This window comes from Microcebus murinus, chromosome 18 (assembly GCF_040939455.1).
Source record: "Microcebus murinus isolate Inina chromosome 18, M.murinus_Inina_mat1.0, whole genome shotgun sequence".
In the NCBI taxonomy this organism is placed as follows: domain Eukaryota; kingdom Metazoa; phylum Chordata; class Mammalia; order Primates; family Cheirogaleidae; genus Microcebus; species Microcebus murinus.
This window is the reverse complement of record NC_134121.1, coordinates 51,992,981-52,014,719: the sequence shown is the minus strand read 5'-3', so window position 1 is coordinate 52,014,719 and position 21,739 is coordinate 51,992,981. Positions and strand designations below refer to the sequence as shown.

The 21,739-nt window shown below is 45.5% G+C and overlaps 2 protein-coding genes across 3 annotated transcripts in view; one reads left to right on the top strand and one right to left on the bottom strand.

Annotated features, from left to right (window-relative positions):
* The window catches only part of ARSG (arylsulfatase G), a 127,344-nt gene that overhangs the window by 98,338 nt on the left and 7,267 nt on the right, over positions 1-21,739 (bottom strand). The gene's annotated exons all lie outside the window — the stretch shown is intronic.
* Positions 936-20,981, top strand: SLC16A6 (solute carrier family 16 member 6). Of its 2 annotated transcripts, XM_012747426.2 has the most exons (6): positions 936-1,218; positions 11,421-11,659; positions 14,525-14,668; positions 15,930-16,058; positions 18,946-19,761; positions 20,673-20,981. In XM_012747426.2, exons 2-6 carry the CDS (start codon positions 11,428-11,430, stop codon positions 20,921-20,923), a joined length of 1,572 nt encoding a protein of 523 aa, XP_012602880.1. In that variant the 5' UTR covers positions 936-1,218; positions 11,421-11,427; the 3' UTR covers positions 20,924-20,981. The 2 variants fall into 2 exon arrangements, with proteins under 2 accessions (XP_012602880.1, XP_075850814.1); XM_075994699.1 differs by lacking the exons at positions 936-1,218; positions 11,421-11,659 and adding an exon at positions 11,675-14,413.

Genomic DNA, 21,739 nt, shown 5'->3' with positions numbered 1-21,739 from the left:
CCTTGGGGGTCGGGGTCTCCCGGATGAGGGGCACCGAGTCCCTAAACCTTCCGGTCCCCTACCGAGGCTCCCGGCCGGCAAGGCAGCAGTGCACCTGTGCCGACGTCGCCTCCCGCCGGGCAGGGCGCGCGCGCCTCCGGCCGGGGATGCTGACTCAGCCCCGCTGCTCACATTCCTTCCGCGCAACGCGGATGCTGCTGCTGCAGCAAAGGGGGGGACACGAGGCACCCGGAGCAGCGGGGCCCTCGCTCCCCGGGGCCCACTGCGGCACTCCCTCCCCACTCCCGAAAGGGGAACCGCGGGGGTGCGCGAGTTGACGAAATGGAGGGAAGTGGGCGCTGCAGGAGGAACTCGGGCGCCGCGCGCGCCGCTCACACCCAAACTGGAAGGAACCTGTTCTGCCCGGGGCGGGCGCGGAGCCGCCGCCGCGAGCGCCGCGCGGGACCAGCCCGGCGCGCGCGTCCCCCTCCTCGCTCAATCCCCAAGTCCTCAGGCCGCGGGCAGGGCTGGCCAGTGGGCGCGCCGGGGGGCTGCGGGGAGGCGGCCCGCGGGTGCTCGCAGACAGGGTGCAGGCGGCCCGGACACCCCTGCACGCTCGCGCTCCCACTTGCACTGCAGCAAAGCGCCGGGGGCTGATCGGGCCAGGCGCGCCCTTCTGGGGGCATGGGGGTGCCGTGCCAAGGCCCCCGGTGGCGCTGGCGGGGGCGGCCCGGCCGGGGATGGCGACACCGTTACCTTCCGTGACCCCCGGCCCCGGCTGCGGGCGGGCGGCGGGCGCGTGCCCGGCGCGGCCGCGGTCCACGTGGGCCGGCGCGCGCGCGCCAGGCCGGCCCCCTCCTTGGCGGCGCTCGGCGCTCGCAGCACATGGTCGGCGGCGGCGCGCCCCCGAGGCCGGCGGAGACCGGCTGCAGCCGGTATAGGATAAGCGCTAGGCAGCGACGCGGGGCCGGGGCGCGGGCGGCAGCACGCACGGCCCCAGCACAGGCAGCCGGGCTGGGGGGCGGGGAGGGTGTGGCCCGGGTGCCCGAGGCGCGGGAGTGGGTGGAGGGCCCGGGAGCCCCGGCCTCAGCAGCCCGAGCCAACTTGCGCTGGACTCGGGCCCGCCCCTTAAGGGGTTAAACCTTTTCTCATGTTACCGAGCGGCTTATAAAGAGGGGGAGGCCAAGCCTCCGCCTTATTGGGAGCCTTTTGGGGTTTATTCTCTTCCCTTCTAACTTGGTGAGTTGGTTTTATTATTTTACATGTTTAAAAGTTTGATTGTGGGGTGTGGGTTGCTTTTTAAAAAAATGTGTTGGGGCCTTTTTGGAGATGGGAGGCGGAGGAGACCACTTAACATCTTAACATTTTGGAGAGGTTATTCCGAAAAATATTCTCTGACAGTTAGGAATGCTCGGGCCCCCAGGATGACGCGCGTTCGCCTGCCGGTGTGGGCGGCTGAGAGTTGAATGTCCGTGACCCTGGTACAGTTGGATCCCGGAAAATACCTGGAGGCATGTCTGGTCTTTGAGTGCCCCCCGTCCCCGGTTAGGGGTTCCAGGTCGCCGAGCGAGTCCGGGGCGAGGGGCTGAGCCCCTCGGTGGGTTTTCCGCATGAAGTTGCCTGCGCGTCGCAAGAGCGAAATGTCAGAGGTACCTTCCTTCCCCAGGCTGGCGCGCGCACGCAGGGCGGCCACCGAGGCAGCGCGAGGGAAAGTGGGGTTTCCCTGTCTGTCTCCCCCTCCAAACACACCGCCACCGCCCCCGGGGCGGCCACCGCTTGCCCCGTTGGGGATGGCAGGGATTTTCCTGCAGAGCGCGGGTCCTGCACCTTGCCGGTCGGAACTGTCAGCAGCTGACGGCTGGTCCCGCGCAACTTCCAAGGTTCCCGGGGCTGCCAGCCCCAGGGAAGCGCTGGTGTGGCTGAGCTGTTCTGTAGCGAGGGAGGATGGTTTGCAAGAGGAAATGGGTTATTTCCTTCTGGGTTGTCGTCTTTTCATCACCCCGCCACCCCCCAGCAGACAGATCATAGAAGTTTGTAGGGTGGTATGTAAAATGCACCAAACACGGGGGGCGTCGGTCTTAGAAAAAGCTCTCCGGAGCCAACCGGAGAGGAGCAGTTACAACTTGTCAACCTGGAAGCCAGTTTTGTTTGAAGTTAGACACTCCGTGCCAGCTCCTTCTCGCAGGAGACGGTTTCTACCCTGGGAATGAGATTTCTCAGTGATCTTATTGTTTTGGCAAATCATAGTAATATGGGTGTCTTGTTTGCAAAAGAAAAAAATATATATACCGAGTGCTTATGCTGAAAACCCTGGTGCATCCCCGTGTCCCAAGCACCATTACGTGGCATTTTTAGGGTCAACAATACATCCTGCCGGATGATACAGTAGAGACACCTCTTCTCATAATTAAGGGAAGGGTGTCCAAGATAGAAACTTACTGTATGTAAATAAACAATGCAGCCAAGTGGAAAAGCTCCTTCCAGCTTAATGAGTACCACGAAGCCTGAGTTTTCCTTCTGCGGTTTCCAAAAAAGGACTTTCCTCAATGGAACTCCTGAGGAGGACACTTAAATTAAGGGGTCAGGTTTCAACTTCATGGTCTTGTAAAATGGGTGAATCGGTTGTATCCAGTGATTCAACCCTGTGAGGCAGCTGTCCAGATTAGGTTTGGGATTTTTTTTTTTCTTTTTTAAAATAGAGAATTCAAATGAACTTCACCAAATACCGACTGGTTTTGACAACTGGAGCTAGAAACAACTCGTTGAAGCTGTTCTTCAGGCTATACGCCTTTAAGAATAGAGGTTCACCGTGTATTTGGTGAGGCTCTGCCTATGCCAGCAGCCAATCCTGTTTCTAACCAAAGCCTGCATTTTGAACTTTGCTCTGAACTGACGTGTTGGACTGACATTCTGACGTTGGTCTACAATAATCCAAAAATTTTCATGCCCTCAGTCCAGATGTCTTCTCAACAAATTAAATCATAGTGCCATCCCCGGGTATAGCAGATTTCCAAGCCTTTGGAAGAATACCTACTTATTTAAGGGGACGATTAAGACAACCCAATGCTACTAGGAAATACTCCAGACTGGCCAGTGGGTTTTGTCATTGTTCCTCCTCCAGAAAAACATTAGGGTGAAGGGAAGATGGGTGCCAGGAACCCTCATTCAGAATTGTAGAATTTTACAGTTGGAAACGGTCTGAGAGACTGTCAAGCCCTAATTTACAGATGATGGAATTTAGGGACTAAAATGATGGGATCCCAGTTAATGGTAATGCAGACGTCAAATAGACCAACCCTTGTCTTTAAAGGGCTTCAAAAGATACTTTAGAGCAGGGTCAAAGACTGTCATAGAATTGGAGATTCCTAGGGCAGGAAGAGATCTGAGATCATCAGAGTCTGGTTGAACTCCCTTTTTTACATTTATTTTCATTTTACGTGAAAATCAGAAAAGAAGTGATTTGCCCAAGGCCACAGAATCACTCCTCATTGCCTCACAAGTGAGATCCCTACACAGCCTCCTAACATCCCTTCCCATCAGATAAATTCACATGACCATAAAACTGGAATGAACAGATTATATCCATCTTCTGGAACTTGTAGAGGCTTCTGAGTAAGTAACCGAGTTCAAAATTCAGGCCTCAGTCGCTTTGTTTGCAGAGACAGGCGATCTATAAAGCCAGTTGGCTTTCTGCTGAATGCAAGAAAGAAAGAAGAGTCCAGGAAGGGGTTTATTCTGCAAACAAGCACTTCCTCGCCACATGCCTCAGTTTTATAAGGAGAGAGCTGTGCCTTGTACCCCAAGTACCCCAAGACTCCTACTTTATCGAGCACATACTTTGTGCCAAACACTGTGCTAGGCACTTGGTCCGGAAAGAACTACTGACTGCCCTGTAAGTACCTGCCCCGTGCAATCTTACATGCAAAATGCAGACGTTATCACCTGGTAAGCTTTAGAAACCAGGTGATTCTGTCATTAGTCGATACTGTGGCCTTATCTTCAAAGCTAAATGCAATAGGGCATAGTATGCTTTAGGATGCTAAAGGCATGAACTCTGGAGTAGGAGTAGGTCAGGACTGTCATCTTTCCTTGATGATAATGCCAGTAATAATAAGAAGAAAGAAAGCTGCTGTCGTCCAGAAACCGAAGAATGCAGGTGAAAGTTATGTTTGGATCTAGCTATAGTGCAGTAGCGCTGACATAAAGCAGAGTTTTGAAAAACAACTCCCCCCCCCCCCATGCGGTGGCTCACGCCTGTAATCCTAGCACTCTGGGAGGCCGAGGTGGGCAGATTGCTCGAGGGCAGGAGTTCAAAACCAGCCTGAGCAAGATCGAGACCCCGTCTCTACCATAAATAGAAAGAAATTAATTGGCCAACTAATATATATATAGAAAAAATTAGCCGGGCATGGTGGCGCATGCCTGTAGTCCCAGCTACTCTGGAGGCTGAGGCAGAAGGATCGCTTGAGCCCAGGAGTTTGAAGTTGCTGTGAGCCAGGCTGACGCCAAGGCACTCACTCTAGCCTGGGCAACAAAGTGAGACTCTGTCTCCAAAAAATAAATAAATAAATAAATAAAAATTTTAAAAATAAATAAAAAACAAAGAAATTGAACACCCAGAAAGGGGCTCAGAAAGCAAACAGAAGTAGAGCAAGTCTCAAAAGCTCCCCATCTTCTAAGCAGCCGTCATAGATCAGTTCTAACCAGCGTCTAGCTACTTTTCACCCATGTTTGCAAGAACCATCTAGCATTTGCACTTTCCTCCTAGCCTGGTTTCCTTGGGCCTCCAGGTTCGGCCTCTGTGCTAAGTTCAAAAACTTCAATGGTTCAGGCTGGATGGAGCCTTAAGGGATCCCCAGGTCAACATCCACATTTGACTGATGAGGGACTCAGCCCCAGAGAGGGGAAGTGACTTTCTCAAGGTCACACAGTTAAGTGGCAAAGCAGTTCACAGACCTCTTTACACGTGGAGGTCAAGAGAGCTTTTATCCTTGGGGGGAAAAAAAATAGTTTCCTCACAAGGCCTATATAAAACCCTTCCTTCCCTGGCCTTTTTTTTTTTTTTTTTTTTTTTTTTTTTTTTTGAGACAGAGTCTCACTTTGTTGCCCAGGCTAGAGTGAGTGCCGTGGCGTCAGCCTGGCTCACAGCAACCTCAGTCTCCGGGGCTCAGCGATCCTACTGCCTCAGCCTCCCGAGTAGCTGGGACTACAGGCATGCGCCACCATGCCCGGCTAATTTTTTGTATATATATTTTTAGTTGGTCAATTAATTTATTTCTATTTTTGGTAGAGACAGGGTCTCGCTCAGGCTGGTTTCGAACTCCTGACCTCGAGCAATCCGCCCGCCTCGGCCTCCCAAAGTGCTAGGATTACAGGCGTGAGCCACCGCGCCCGGCCCCTTCCCTGGCCTTTAAAATGCCACTTTAGGCTTGCACGGCAGGAGCCCCGGGAAGCAGGAGATCCATTGTGGACCCTTTTTTGGGCAAGTCCCTTTACCTCTTTAGTGCTCAGTTTCCCTATTTTGCAAAATGACTGGGATTTTACAAAGAGGAGTTAAACAAGATGAGCTGCCAGTTCCCCTTCAACTTTAACTCAGCAATTCTGGCCCGGCTCGGTGGTTCGAGTTTGTAATCCTAGTACTCTGGGAGACCGAGGCAGGAGGATCACTTGAGCTCAGGAGTTCAAGACCAGCTTAAGCAAAAGTGAGACCCCCGTCTCTACTAAAAATAGAAAAAAATTAGCAGGGCAACTAAAAATAGAAAACATAAATAAAATTAGCCAGGCGTGGTGGCGTGTGTCTATAGTGCCAGCTACTTGGGAGGCTGAGGCAGGAGGATCGCTTTAGCCCAGGAGTTTGAGGTTGCTGTGAGCTATGTTGATGCCATGGCACTCTAGCCTGGGCAACAGAATGAGGCTATATCTAAAAAGAAAAAAAATTCAGTGATTCAAACTCCATTCAGGGGCTACTGGTTGATCCTAACCCCGTCCCTTTTGCAAATGCAAACCAGTGATCGTAGAGGCAAGGGGAGCGCAGGAGGTGGGTAGCAATCACCAGAACTACACCCTGACCTGACACGGGGCCTTCTGATGACGGTCGATGATCAGCTCATCCGAAAACTGCAATCTGGGCCCACTCATCCAAATGCAATCCAACCAAAAGATTGTCTCTTATCCTGTAGTGATTTTAGGCTACAGAGAGATTCCACTTGTTTCTCTAAGCCTTTATCACATTTTATCTTAATATGTTTTGATTCAAGTTGGTTCCAAAACCTCCATTAAAACTGTAACACCTTACGGACACCCTCCTGGGTTAGAACAATTGTGCCAAAGTGACCTGGGACTTAATAGCCACTTAGTCCTGACTGCTTGTCAGAAACGTGCTCAACTTTGCAAGGACGTGGCTGAATGGTTTGAAATAGGATGCATCTCAGTCTTAGATTTCCATATCGTTCTCATCAACAAATATTCGAGTCCATGGAGACCATCCCTCCGTCTTTTCAGTGTAGTATCCCTGCAGTGACAGCAGAGAGCCTGGCACCTAGGAGGTACTTTGTTGAAAAAAATAAATAAAAGCCATGTACAAGGTACAGGGTGGGGAGTGGTGGTGCAAAGAGATATAGGCCCCAGATTTTGTGGGCTCGTAATTTAATCAAGCAAATAAGATAAATGCATGAAAGTAGACGATACCCCATCATTAAACGATACCTTAGGGTGCGCTGGTTGGAGGAAACTTTATGGAGAAGGGAGTACTTGGTGGAACAAGGCCTTAGAGGTTATACTGTGCCAGCTACAGAGGGGAACCCCGGCATGGAGAGGTGGCACGGCCACAGCACGGTGGGTGGGCACTATGACCAGGACAGCCCAGGCAAGTCTCAGAATCAGAATAAATAAGGCTACAAAGCGAGGTTACGAAGGCCATTGAAAGTCAGGCTCATGGGTGGATTTTATCCTTCAAAAAGAGGAAAGCCACTGAGAAAGTCTGAGCAGAAAAGTGGCACAACCATGCAGCATTTCAGAAAGATTAATTGCGGTGGACACGTGGAGGCAGTCAAGAGGCTGGTAAGGGAGTGGTGGTCTTGGCGAAGGAAAGCTCACACCTGTGGCCTGGAAAGGTGGGGGCCAAGGCTTGGAGCAAGCTCCCTCACTCGTGCTTCTGCCCTCCCGCTCGCCCCACCCAGGGAGAAAGCTGTTCTAAAGGCAGCTCTGGGAGGCGCTTTTTTTGGGGGGGGGGGAGGTGGTCTTGTAAATCTCTCAAGCCTGGTGCTGTTCACCTCCATCCCAGCTGTCATCTTAGGAGGGACTTTTGAAAGGCCAACGAAGGAGGGGCTGTGAAAACCCCATGTGCTGGGAGGGCTCCGGGCTCCCATCTTAAATCAGTTGCTTTGCACGTGGGGAGGACACTAATGACAAACTATTCTGCAACGGCTCATCCTACCTCCTGAGCCACCTACCTGCCCTTTCCCACCTTTTCCCATTTGCTCCCAGGCATGACAGACACAGCAACACACATCACCATGCACAGGCCTTTGCTGCAGAGAATATAAGCTTCTTAAAGCATCTTATGGCCTATTTCATTCAACCACATATTTGACAGATGTGTGTGTGTGTGTGTGTGTGTGTGTGTGTGTGTGTGTGTGTGTGTAGGGTGCTATCTCTAGGATAAACTAAATTAGGTCAGATTGGCTGCATTTTAAGATTTATCAAGTAAATGCAGAATATTCGATTTTTAAGATTAGAAACCAGCAAGTGCACTATATATATGACAGGTTGGATCCTGTCATTTCTAAGTTGCCCTCTGATACCAATAAAACTTTTGCCTTAGTAACTTGAACACAGCTTTTGGCTAGGCAGAGGATATACATGCATCCTGAAAATTAGCCTATGTATAAACTAACTGTATATACTTGTAAAGAATTTTTTTTTACTATCTTATTTTTTTCATTGACACATAATAACTGTACGTATTTATGGAGTACATAGTGATGTTTTGACATACTTATACTGTCTAGTAATCAGATCAAGGCAATTAGCATATCTGCCATCACAAACATTTATCATTTCTTTATGCTGGGAACATTCAATATCCTCCTCTAGCTATTTGAAACTATATATTAATAACCGCAGTCATCCAATACAGTGGTATAGAGCACTAGAACTTATTCCTCCTATCTAGCCGTAATTTTGTATCCTTTAATAAACCCCTCCTGGCCCTGCGCGTGGCTCACGCCTGTAATCCTAGCACTCTGGGAGGCCAAGGCGGGAGGATTGCTCAAGGTCAGGAGTTGGAAACCAGTCTGAGCAAGAGCGAGACCCCGTCTCTACTATAAATAGAAAGAAATTAATTGGCCAACTAATATAGATAGAAAAAATTAGCCAGGCATGGTAGCGCATGCCTGTAGTCCCAGCTACTTGGGAGGCTGAGGCAGGAGGATTGCTTGAGCCCAGGAGTTTGAGGTTGCTGTGAGCTAGGCTGACGCCACGGCACTCACTCTAGCCTGGGCAACAAAGTGAGACTCTGTCTCAAAAAATAAAAACATAAAAAATAAATCCCTCCTTACCCCTCCATTCCCCACCTCTAGTGTCATCTGTTCTAATTTTTATTCTGTGAGGTCAAGCTTTTTTTAGTTTCTACATATGAGTGAGAACATGTGGTTTTTAATTTTCTCTGTCTGTCTGGCTTATTTCACTTAACATAATGTCCTCCAGGTCCATCCATGTCGCTGCAAATGACAAGATTTCATTCCTTTTTTATGGCTGAATAGTATTCCATTGTGTAATGTAAAGCATATTTCTTTATCCATTCATCTGTTGTTGGACACCTAGCCTGACTCTGTACCTGGGCTGTTATGAAGAGCGCTGCAATAAACCTGGGAGCACAGATGTCTCTTTGATACGCTGACTTCCTTTCTCTTGGATAAATGGCCATTGGTGGGACTGCTGGATCATATCGTAGTTTTATTTGTAGTTTTTTGAGGAGCCTCCATACTGTTCCCCCTAGTGGCTATACTGGTTTACATCCCCACCAACAGTTCCCTTGTCTCCACATCTGTGCCAGCATTTGATATTTTTTGTCTTTGTGATAATAGCCATCCTCGCTGGGGTGAGATGATCCCTCATTGTGGTTCTGATTTGCGTTTCCCTGATGGTTGGTGATGCTGAGCATTTTTTTCATAGACTTGTTGGCCATATGTATGTCATCTTTGGAGGAATGTCTGTTCAGATCATTTGCTCATTTTTTAATCAGATTGTTTTTTGCTCTTGAGATGCTGAGTTCCTTGTATATTCTGGATATTAATCCCCCGTCATATGAATAGTTTGATGATATTTTCTCTCATTTTGCAGGTTGTCTTTTCACTCTTATTGTTTTTTGTTTTTTTGTGGGTTTTTTTGCTGTGCAGCTTTTTAGGTTGATATAATCTCCCCTTTGTTTATTTTTGCTTTCTTTGTCTGCGCTATTGAGGTCTTATTCATAAAATCGCTTTCCAGACCAATGTCTTGAAGCCTCTCCACTATGTTTTCTTCTAGTAGTATTCTTGTTTTGGGTCTTCCATTTAGGTATTTAATCCATTTTTGAGTTGATTTTTGTATAGGATGAGAAGTGGAGGTCTAGTTTCATTCTTCCGCATGTGGATATCCAGTTTTCCCAGCACCAATTGTTGAAGAGACTGTCCTTTCCCCAGCGAGTGTTTTTAGCACCTTTGTCAAAAATCAGTTGGCTGCAGATACATGGATTGATTTCGGGGTCCTCTATTCTGTTCCATTGGTGTATGTGTCTGTTTTTATGCCAGCACCATGCTGTTTTGGTTCCTACAGCTTTGTAGTATATTTTGAAGTCTGGTGGTGTGAAGTGTGATGCCCCCAGCTTTGTTCTTTTTGTGAAGGATTGCTTTGACTATTCAGGGTCTTTTGTGGTTCCATACAAATTTTAGGACTTTTTTTTTTTTCTCTTTTTGTGAAGAATGTCATTGGTATTTTCATAGAGATTACATTCAATCTGTATATTGCTTTGGGTAGTGTGTAAAGAATTTGTAATGTTGAAGTTACTTGCCATTAAGAGCTCTAAGACCATGGACTCACTAATTATTATCAATATCATTAATTCTTAGTTGGGCTAAAAATACACATCACTGTTTCAAAAGTACATGTAATTGCAGAGGCTTTGAAAAAGGCAGTGTTCATGTGCTAGGGCCCAGTCCAGAAAGAAGACCTGAGTTAAACAAACCTCCTTCCAGTGTTAAATGCAGTGTCTCCTCTTATAGTATACAAAGGTCTGCTTGTTCTGACGTTTGTTGCAGTTGGAATGTGAAGGCACAATGAGGCCAGGGATAATTCTGTTAACTGCTGTCACTGAATTCTAGAGTATTTGTCATGTGCTCAGAAATTCAATTGCTAATACACCAAATGGTGGTCAAACTTTGAGGAAACTTACTCATGCTAAACAAACTTCCAGAAGACAGAATTCCCACATTTTGATGTATAGTTACATCCTGTCCGTGTAGGTACATCCGTCCACCTGGGACACCAAACCATAATCGGAATGTTGCTTACTGAGTGGAAAATGAGAGCAAGACAATTTGGCTGCCTGGCCTTCATGGCCAGTGGCATCAAGCAGAGATGCATATGGCATCTCAAGCTCTCAAGAACTTATCCTGTGGTCCTGTGGAAGGTACTAGACATACCGTTAGTGTTTGCTCTTCAGCCTCCCTTTTCTAAGCTTCATTTTTTTTTTTTAAGAGACAGGATCTCGCTCTGTCGCCCAGTCTGGAGTACAGTGGTGTGATCATAGCTCACGGCAGCCTCCAAATCCTGTGCTCAAGTAATCCTCCTGCCTCAGCCTCCCAAGTAGCTGAGACTACAGGCACATGCCACCACATCAGGCTAATTTTTTAAATTTTTTTGTAGAAAGGGTCTTGCTACATTGCTCAGGCTAGTCTCGAACTCCTAGCCTCAAGTGATCCTTCCACCTCAGCCTCCCACAGCGTGGGGATTACAGGCATGGGCCACCATACCTAGCCTATTCTGATCGTTTCTGATCAATATTCCTTATGGTCAATTCAGTCTTTCTTTGGCTAAGTTGTCTCCTTCAAGGTCAGCATCAACACTTGGTCCAGTGGCCATTCTGTGTCCTTCAAAGTGCCTCTAAGTATTCTGCTCTGGTTCCTTATTTTGTTTATTCGTTTTCCCCATCTAGCTGTCACAGGGAAGTCTTACCTCCACGTTCTTTGGGGGCCCCATGTACACTACAAAGATTTTTATATACACATGTGCATAAAATGGTCCAAAGACTTTATCCTAACTGTACATGATTTAAATATTCAACCTAAGCAATGGGGTAAGTAATTTCTTATCTGTTATGTTTGCTAAGGAGTATTGCAGTCATCAACCCTCGTGCTATTGCTGGTCTAAAATTTTTTTTTTTTTTTTTTAACTTTTGATTTCAGATTAAGAATGACCCAGAAGAAAGCAAAGCTTTGTTTCAGAGCCAACGTGTACACTGAAGTACCTGATGGAGGGTGGGGTTGGGCAGTCGCGGTCTCCTTTTTCTTCATCGAAGTCTTTACCTACGGCATCATCAAGTCGTTTGGCGTCTTCTTTAATGACTTAATGGACAGCTTTGACGAGTCCAATAGCAGGATCTCATGGATAATATCAATATGTGTGTTTGTCTTAACATTTACAGGTTAGTACAGCTTTCAGCCTGACCACGACGTAAGCATGGGCCCCTTGTAATCTGCCTGACTACGTAGTGGTAGTTGGTGTGATTGTGATGTGTTCTTTTATGTCGGCCTCTGTTTCGTTTCTTGAGGTTTTGGTGGTGGGGGGGGTGAGGTTTGTTTGTTTTGAGACAAGATCTCGCTCTGTCACCCAGGCTGGAGTGCAGTGGCGTCATCCTAGCTCACTGCAGCCTCGAACTCCTGGGCTCAAGCGATCCTCCCGCCTCAGCCTCCCTTGTAGCTGGGACTACAGGCGCACGCCACCATGCCCGGCTGATTTTTCATTTTAACGCCCAGGTGTTAAACATCTACCATCCGCACACTCTCAGGATTCTGTAGATCACTTTGAGGAGGGCAGTGAACCCCAATTCTGTGAGGGTGTAGTCACTGTCTGAAAAACCAGCATCAATCAAGAAGTCGCTGGCATGCCAGGCCCTGATCTCATCGTTACAGGTCAGAAATGTGTAAATGTGGGTACGTGAGGAAGAAAAACAGGGATGTGTAGAAGGAGATAATGGGAAATTACAAACATTGTCCTGAGGAGGCTCTGAATTCCAGACACCTGCTTCTCTAAAGGACATCGCTGATTCATCATTAAAACAATACTCCCAGATCCAACAGCATAAAATAAAATCAGGTTTCAGTATTATGTTTAACATACTTATTTTTACTTGGTCACTTACAGGCCTAATCTGAGCCCACACTCTAGGTCTCAGGAGTTCATCTGTCTGTCGGACACAGTGCTGAGGGTCTTCCAAGAGAACAGAGCTGCTGAACTCGCCTCAGGAAGTTAACCAGGCTGACCGTAAACTTCCCTAGCTTTACCCTAATATCCTGTCATGGAACTGTTATCGCTGAAGTTAAAGCCTTTCTTTAAATATAGTTTATTTTCAGCCATATAATGCTTTTAAATAGGCAACTACATGTGTTTTTAACCATTGGGTAAAGTAGGAATTTCTCTAACACGTCCTACTATCTCTTACCAGGGTCATGAAGTAGCTCCTAGTTCCGGTTTGAGTATTAAGATAACTTAATTTTCAAATCGTGGAATGCTTAATTACTTTTTTAGAAAGATAATGTAAGTGCATAAGAACTAAAATTTTACATTTGGTAATCTCAATAAAAAGAAAATGCCAAAGCTAAAGTTTTAGCTCTTTTATAACCAAAAATAAAAATGTAGTCAACAAGAAATTTCTACTTAATACTATTATACCAGAAGAGATAATTCTTCCAAATACTATTATTCTAATTGTTAATGCTTCGAGCCAACATATTGGCTCAAAACGATAGTGGTTTCATTGTGAGCTGCATTCAATATTCGTTCGAATTCTAATAGCTACCATAATAGATTGTATGGACTAACCCCAACAAAATTTCATCCTTTTTCCCCCTGCCCCTTCTACCCAGCGTGTTGTCCTTCCTTGACCCAACTCCCAATAGCTAGCTTATCTCAGTGTTCTCAAGTCACTATTAAGTAATATATAACTAGGAAACTCATTTGCCAGATTTATATGTCCTAGGGGATACAGCGTATAGAAGCCAAGCAAATTATGATTCATCAGACACTTTAAATAGATTGCAATACTATTGATCCCATAGCCATCCTCCTTTAAGAGTGCATAACTGAGAATCCACCATACTGTCATCCTATAAAGAAACTAACTAGAATCTGATTCCAAATATAGGTTTTTAAAAAGAATCCAAAGTAGTGAATTACAGGGGAAAAAAAGAAAATCAGCCGGTGGAATGGGTCATGCCTGCAATCCTAGCACTTTAGGGGGGCCCGAAGTGGGAGGATCACTTGAGGCCAGGAGTTTTGAGTTTGAGATCAGCCTGGGCAACATAACGAGACCCCCATCTCTACAAAAGAATATAAATAAATTAGCCGGGAATGGTGGCACACACCTGTAGTCCCAGCTACTCGGGAGGCTGAGCCAAGAGGATGGCTTGAGCCTGGGAGTTGGAGGTTGCACTCAGCTATAATGGCGCCACCACACTCCAGCCTGGGTGACACAGGGAGACCCTGTCTCAAAAAAACAAAATGATTCAAGCAATCTTAGGAAAACCAATTTTTATTACAGAATAACATAAATTAAATGCATATCTAGTTTTGTAGGCACTCATGGTGAGTCAAAATCATCTAAAAATATAGATATATGTTTTATAATATTACTCTGGCATTCTTTTTTTTTTCCTTTTTAAAAATTTTAATTGATTTATGAGGTATAAGTTGAATTCTGTTACCTGTATATATTGTATGGTGGTGAAATCTGGGCTTTTGGGGTGCCCATCACCTGAATGGTATATGATGTACCCCATAGGTGATGTTTCAGCCCTCACTCCCTTCCACCCTCCCCCTTTGTGAGTCTGCAGTATCCATTGTACCATCTGTGTGTCCTTGTGTCGCCATAGTTTAGCTCCCGCTTATACGTGAGAATGTGCAGCACTTATTTTTCTTTTCCTGAGTTCTTCACTCAGGATAATGCCTCCAGCTCCATCCAAGTTGCTGCAGAAGACATTATTCCATTCTTTCTTATCCCTGAGTAGTACTCCATGTTGCACATTTTCCTCATCCATTCTTCGGTCGATGGGCACTTAGGCTCATCCCACATCTTTGCGATTGTGCCTTTCTCTCAAAGGAGCCTGAAGAATCTTGTGTAATTTGGACAAATAAGAAAATAATTCCTCAGCTGCAGTAGCCATTGCATGAAACGTGTCAGGTATTTTATATCATGTCTCCATGCTCAGGGCGTGGAGGAAGGAATGAATCTCAGGGAAGCTCACGCGGAAGCCTCTGAGTTAAAATATCACTCTGTGTTCTTTCCCGGCAGCTCCCCTCGCCACAGTCCTGAGCAATCGATTCGGACACCGGCTGGTGGTGATGCTGGGGGGCGTGCTGGTCAGCACCGGGATGGTGGCCGCCTCGTTTGCACGTGAGGTCTGCCACATGTACATCACCATTGGCCTCATCTCCGGTAAGGGCTGCTCTTTGCCTGTGAAGTTCTCTAGATATTTTAGTTTGAAGAAGAAGGAAGGAGGAGGAAATTAAACCCAGATTGTATTTCTCTCTCTTTTTGCTTTAAAATGAACAGTGTCTCAAACCAGTAGTTTTGAACGGGGCTGTATGGACTCCTGGACATCTGTGAACCTATTCTCAAGTGTCCAAGAGTTTTTGTTTCATCTTTTTTTTTTTTTTTAATTACCAATGATGAAGATAACTTCTTTTTTTGCTATAGTTTGCAGCCAAAGGACATCATTTTTTACAAAGTAAGACTTGAATTTCTTTAGCCAGTATTTCTCAAATTAGGGTCTTGAGGACCCAGGGCAGTAAGTAAGGGAAGGGCAATATGCTGGACTTATTCTTGGGGGTTCTAAGAAAATTTTTTTTCCATCTAAAAGGAGTCCATACATTACTCAAGGATTATATATTATATATGTGTGTGTGTTTATATATATACATGTATAGTTAAGATTTACACCCTTTAACTTTTTCATACATTTCTGCACATATCAAGAGACTTGTTTATTTCTAAATACAAGTCTTTTAGGGTTTTTTTGTTTTGTTTTGTTTTATTTTTTCGAGTTAAGGTTTCACTCTGTCACCCGGGCTAGAGTGCGGTGGCGTCATCATGGCTCACTGTTATCTCAGACTCCAGGGCTTAACAATTCTCCTGCCTCAGCCTCCTGAGTAGCTAGGACTACAGGCATGCACCACCATGCCCATTTAATTTTTCTTTTCTTTTTTGAGACAGAGTCTTGCTCTGTTGCCCAGGCTAGAGTGCCGTGGTGTCAGCCTAGCTCACAGCGACCTCAAACTCCTGGCTTCTAGTGATCCTCCTGCCTCAGCCTCCCGAGCAGCTAGGACTACAGGCACGCAACACCACGGCCAGCTAAATTTTTTCTATTTTAAGTAGAAACGGGATCTCGCTCTTGCTCAGGCTGGTCTCGAACTCCTGATCTCAAGTGATCCTCCCACTTTGGCCTCCCAAAGTGCGAGATTTACAGGCATCTGCCACCGCACCCAGCCCCAGATACAAGTCTTATATAAAAACTATATTCAATAATAGTTTTGTTCATTGTGAATTATATAAATTTGAAAAAAAATGCAAAAAAGTCAAAAAAAGAAAGGAAAAACCAGACTCGAAAAACAAAAGCAGAAATCCCAGGTCTCTGAATGCGTCCCTCCAGTCTGCATCTGTTTGTGGTCTCACTGTTCTTTCTTTCTTTCTCTCACAGGTTTGGGATGCTGCTTTAGTTTCCTCCCAACTGTGACCATCCTGTCGCAGTACTTTAGCAAAAGACGCTCCGTAGTCACCGCAGTGGCTTCTACGGGAGAATGTTTCGCTGTGTTTGCTTTTGCACCAGGTAGGTGGACTGCGCTACTCTAAGCATTAATGTGGAAAGGGGAAGCCACTCAGGCATTCTTGCTGCACCAGCTCTTGCCAACAGCATGGATGCCTTTAACAGTGTGCACACTGAAAGGTAACGCCCTCTCATCTCCAGCACAGTTTGGGGGTCTGTCCTCCCTAACCCCCGCTTTAGGAATTCAGACCATTTTAATGATAATCAGAGTTTACACAAATAGGAAGGTACATGGCATATATTCAGTCGTAGGGCTTTCTTGACACATGTATTCCAAAATAATTTAATGATTTGGGATTATTCATACCATTGTGTCCTCTCCTTTTTTATTTATTTATTTATTTATTTAGTTAGTTAGTTAGTTAGTTTTTGAGACAGATTCTCACTCTGTTGCCAGGACTAGAGTGCCGTGGCGTCAGCCTAGCTACCAGCAACATCAGATTCCTGGGCTCAAGCAATCCTTCTGTCTCAGCCTCCCAAGTAGCTGGGACTACAGGCATGCGCCACCATGCCTGGCTAATTTATCTCTCTCTCTCTCTCTCTCTCTCTCTCTCTCTCTCTCTATATATATATATATATATATATATATATATATATATATATAATTTTTTTTAGTTGTCCAGATAATTTCTATTTTTTTAGTAAAAATGGGCTCTCACTCTTGCTCAGCTGGTCTCAAACTCCTGAGCTCAAACAATCCACCCACCTCGGCCTCCCAGAGTGCTAGGATTACAGGCATGAGCCACTGCGCCTGGCCTGTCCTCTCCTTTTTTGAAAGAACTATATTTAATGTGGGTTTAAATTACGCTAATAAAATCAGGTTTATGATCTGTGGGTGGATAATCTCACAGCAAAATTATTATCCCTGGTTTATTTCCCTGTATCAACATTAATATGTGAATTATAAGAAAACTAGAGTAGTAGACAGATCACCTTGGAGACCCAGATTTGTTTCTTGCTCTGCCATATCCTAATGAATGTGTCAGTGGATTGCATTTTGTTCATAGGAGGTACAGGTAGATGTATTTAGAAGTGATATGTCATAATATCTGAAGCCTTTCAGATGATATTTAAAAATGAATATATGTGTACATATAAATATATAGAGAGAAAGATACAATCAGATAGAGACAGAGAAAAATATTAATTGTTGAGTTTAGGTGAAGGACGGGCATATTGGCATCATTCTCTCCACTTTTCTGTCGGTATGAAAGTTTCCAAAATAAATCATCGAGGACAGGAAGAATCAATGGCTTGTGAGTGCCCTAAGGACAGAGACTATGCCTTGATCAGCTCAGTTCCCCAGCACTGGCCACTGTCCCTGGCACTCCGTGGGCAACAAGGAATGTTAGTTAAACGGGGAGAGGAAGATCAGAGCAATTACTGCCAGGTGTGGGCAGAGCACTTAGAAACACCCAAGTCTAAAACATTTGGCAATTCTCGGTTTTCCATATTAAAGGGACAACAGGAGGTCCGAGGAAACCATGCCCCACTAGTTAAGTGGAGGCTGCTGTGGAACGTGGGGCTCTTGCTAAGTCAGTCTCCTGGTCACCCAAGTCACCATGTCTATTGCACTTGACTCTCAGCTCTCAAAGAATGAGAATGCGGTAACATGACATTATAATGAATACCATGTCACCTGTCTGGGATGATTAAGAGAAGATACTGCAAGATCTCGTGGGGCCTGAGAGGCCCGCATGATTGCACTATAGCTTAGGCGCCGTGTGCTTTCTGTGGCCACATCCTCAGCCTCCCCTTCCAGCCTTGCTCTGGTCATCAGCCTAGGACCTGACTTCCTGGCAGGGAGGAGAAGAATTCAGGTAGTTAAGGACATACCTCAGGGAGAAACAGGAGAACGCTATCATTTAATTCTGAGATAATCATATGAGCTTTTAGAGTGTCAGATTAGATTCTTAGTTTATTTTTTTGATTGAATCCCTTACTCTCGAGGATTAAATGAGTGGATGTGTCATGACACAGCTCAGAGGTTTGGTAAATTCCATTTGTAAAAGGCCAGATAGTAAGTATTTTAGTCTCTGTCCCAACCTCTCAATTCTGCCGTTACAGCACAAAAGCACCCGTAGACCGTACGTGAACAGGCACAGCCCTGTCCCAGTCAAGCTTTCTTAACAAAAACAGGCAGGGGGTTGGATTTGGCCCGTGGGTCACTGTTTGCAAACCTTGATGCAAGTCACAAACTCACTTCTCTTCTTGTGCATCTTACCCAGAAAAATGCCCCCTCCAAAGGTCTTTTGGAGACCTGGGCTGAAAATTTTTGTTTTATGCATAATAATTATTATGCACATGTTTGTCCTTACTGATTCCTAAAATTGCACCAAAACCTAGAATAAAGCATAGTCAGGACTAACTGCATTCACACTTGTGAGTGTCTACAAAAATTATTGCTATTCTGGGGCCTAGATACGCTAGAAGGAAAAACAAATGGTTATTAAATCTGGATCCAGGCCGGTGCGCGGTGGCTCACGCCTGTAATCCTAGCACTCTGGGAGGCCGAGGCGGGAGGATTGCTTGAGGTCAGAAGTTCGGAAACAGCCTGAGCAAGAGCAAGACCCCGTCTCCACTAAAAATAGAAAGAAATTAATTGGCCAACTAATATACATATAGAAAAAATTAGCCGGGCATGGTGGCGCATGCCTGTAGTCCCAGCTACTCGGGAGGCTGAGGCAGGAGGATCGCTTGAGCCCAGGAGTTTGAGGTTGCTGTGAGCTGGGCTGACGCCACGGCACTCACTCTAGCCTGAGCAACAAAGTGAGACTCTGTCTCAGAAAAAAAAATCTGGATCCATATATCTTGATGTTTTCTTCCTCCTGGGTCTGGGGTGCATTACTGACCTTCAATTTCATTTCCTCTTCACTGCTGCCCATCCCAGCCATCATGGCTCTGAAGGAGAACATCGGCTGGAGATACAGCCTCCTCTTCGTGGGCCTGCTGCAGCTCAACATCGTCGTGTTCGGGGCACTGCTGAGACCCATTATCATCCGAGGGCCAGGGTCGCCAAAAATAACCCCCCACGAAAACCGGAAAGAAGTGCAATATATGCTTGAAAATGAAAAAACACGAACCTCAATAGACTCCATTGACTCAGGAGTAGAACTAACTACCTCACCTAAAAATGTGCCTAGTCACGCCAACACGGAACTGGAGCTGAAGGCTGACATGCAGCAGGTCCTGGTGAAGACGAGCTCCAAGCCGAGCGATAAGAAAGCCCCTTTGCTAGACTTCTCGATTTTGAAAGAGAAAAGTTTCATTTGTTATGCATTATTTGGTCTCTTTGCAACACTGGGATTCTTCGCGCCGTCTCTGTACATCATTCCTCTGGGCATCAGTCTGGGCATTGACCAGGAACACGCTGCGTTTCTGTTATCTGCGATGGCAATTGCAGAAGTGTTCGGAAGAATCGCAGCTGGCTTTGTCCTCAACAGAGAGCCCATCCGCAAGATTTACATCGAGCTCATCTGCGTCATCTTGTTGACCGTGTCTCTGTTTGCTTTTACGTTCGCTACTGAATTCTGGGGTCTCATGTCCTGTAGCATATTTTTTGGGTGCATGGTTGGAACAATAGGAGGAACCCACATACCACTGCTTGCCGAAGATGATGTCGTGGGAATCGAGAGGATGTCTTCTGCAGCTGGGGTCTACGTCTTCATTCAGAGCATAGCGGGACTGGCGGGACCACCCCTTGCAGGTGACTGGAATACACAAAATCCAAATGCTTGTGTCTATTCTCCCTTAGGAGTTGCGCTAGCTTCCTGTTCTAGTCTAATAAAAGGAAATCTACTTCCATTTTTATACTTCCATTGCATTTTAGAGCTGCCAGGGATTAGAAATTACCTGAGCCAACCCTCTTGATTTAAATATGAGGAAACTGAAGGTGAAAGAATTTAAGCCTAAAGTCATATGGTAAATGAGTGACGAACTCAGGATTAGAACCTGTCTGCAGTCCAGGCTGCCCCAGGCTTTTTTCTATCATCTTGCCTTGTCTAATGCTAGAAGGGAACCCATGGGTTTATGACCTTTATAGCCCAGGTGACTTTTGGAATAATAGAACTAATGGACTTCTGTAAGTCATCATGCCTTCTTAGGAAAGATGTTTGGGAACTGAGCACATAGCAGCACTCTGCACATACTTAATTGATTAGTACAGAATATTTCCCTGTAGGAGGGACATAGGTATGTTTCATAGCTTAGATGTGAAATAGGTCCTTAAAATTACTGGGATTAGAAATCTTAGCCCCTGATAAAACAGACCTGGAGTGAACGCCAGTGAAAATAATACAGCTCTTTCCTACTTAAGAATATTACCTTTCCAAAAATCCTGCATCTAAATGTCCCATGTTTTAGATTCTCTGCAAGGACAGACTTAGCCCATGAAGAGCAAGTTAGCAACTTCATTTTCTCAGCGGCTAAATATTTTGTGTGTGTATCTATTCCTTCTCTCCAGTCTAGCAAGGATTTCTGCCTTTCACAGCCCTTTTTCTTTAGAAAAACAAAACAAAAAGGCAAAGAGACCGTTAGGTTTCTGAATTTGATGGGTGCCCGGGTGGGAGGCCGATGCCCACGGGGATATTGCTCACGGCTGCCGATGCTCTCCCGCAGGTTTGCTCGTGGACCAAAGTAAAATCTACAGCAGGGCCTTCTACTCCTGCGCGGGTGGCATGTCCGTGGCTGCCGTGTGCCTGGCCCTGGTGCGACCGTGTAAACAGGGACTGTGCCAGCGCCGTCACTCAGGTGAAACAAAGGCAGCGAGCCATCGTGGGAAGGCATTACAAGACATACCTGAAGACTTTCTGGAAATGGATCTTGCGAAAAATGAGCACAGAGTTCATGTGCAAATAGAGCCAGTATGACACACTTTCATGTAACAGCAGCCACTGTGTTGGCTTGGGGGTGAGGGGGGTGGACCCCGGGGGTCTGGGGGGGAGACATAGGGAGGTAGAGGAGCTAACCACCCTATTCTACTTTCAAAACTACATCTTAAAGGGAATGTATACGTGAACAGCGCTACCAATATCTTTCTTTTTCCTTTAAAGTTTTCCTTTTTGCTTGTTTTTTTTTTTAAGCCAAAACAAAAACAACCAAACACTCTCCTCTCTATATAAATCTGGCTCTGTTCAGTAGCAATATGAAAGATAAGTAGAAGGACTGTTTGGTTCACATTCCAATATTAATTCAGTGACATGAACTGGAAAAGTGGTTTTAAGAGCACTCACATGGGAGAAATGATCTTACAAAGACAACCTCCAGCCCAAATCATTGAAATGAAATTGGCCAGTCAAAAACAAAAAAATCTTCAATCATTTTTAAAAAACTTCTGATTTTCAGAAATATGAATAAAAAGGTTTTTTTTAAAAACCCTTTGAAAAAAATGCTGAGATTTTCTATAAGAAATTATAGCCTCTGAACTTTCCAAATATTGCCTGGAAATGAAGTGCAGTTTAAGACCAAATGTTTGACTAATAAACAAAAATTTTAAAAAATATATGTAACTTGAACTTCCTAAATGTGAAGACTACCACTTCTTTTTATGGCCAGTCATTACCAGAAGTATTTCAATACAGAATATACAAAATGGCATTCAAAAGTTCCTGTTGCTTTTAATTATTCAGAAATATGTGATTGTAGTGTCTTTAATTTAAACCACTATTTATTATTAAGTTATTCTA

Bases quoted from the DNA above. Each gene is read 5' to 3' on its own strand.
- SLC16A6 (XM_012747426.2), top strand. From the start codon at position 11,428: ATGACCCAGAAGAAAGCAAAGCTTTGTTTCAGAGCCAACGTGTACACT. The intron at 11,660-14,524 runs GTTAGTACAGCT...CTTTCCCGGCAG, and splicing joins GTTTGTCTTAACATTTACAG to CTCCCCTCGCCACAGTCCTG. The intron at 14,669-15,929 runs GTAAGGGCTGCT...TTTCTCTCACAG, and splicing joins CACCATTGGCCTCATCTCCG to GTTTGGGATGCTGCTTTAGT.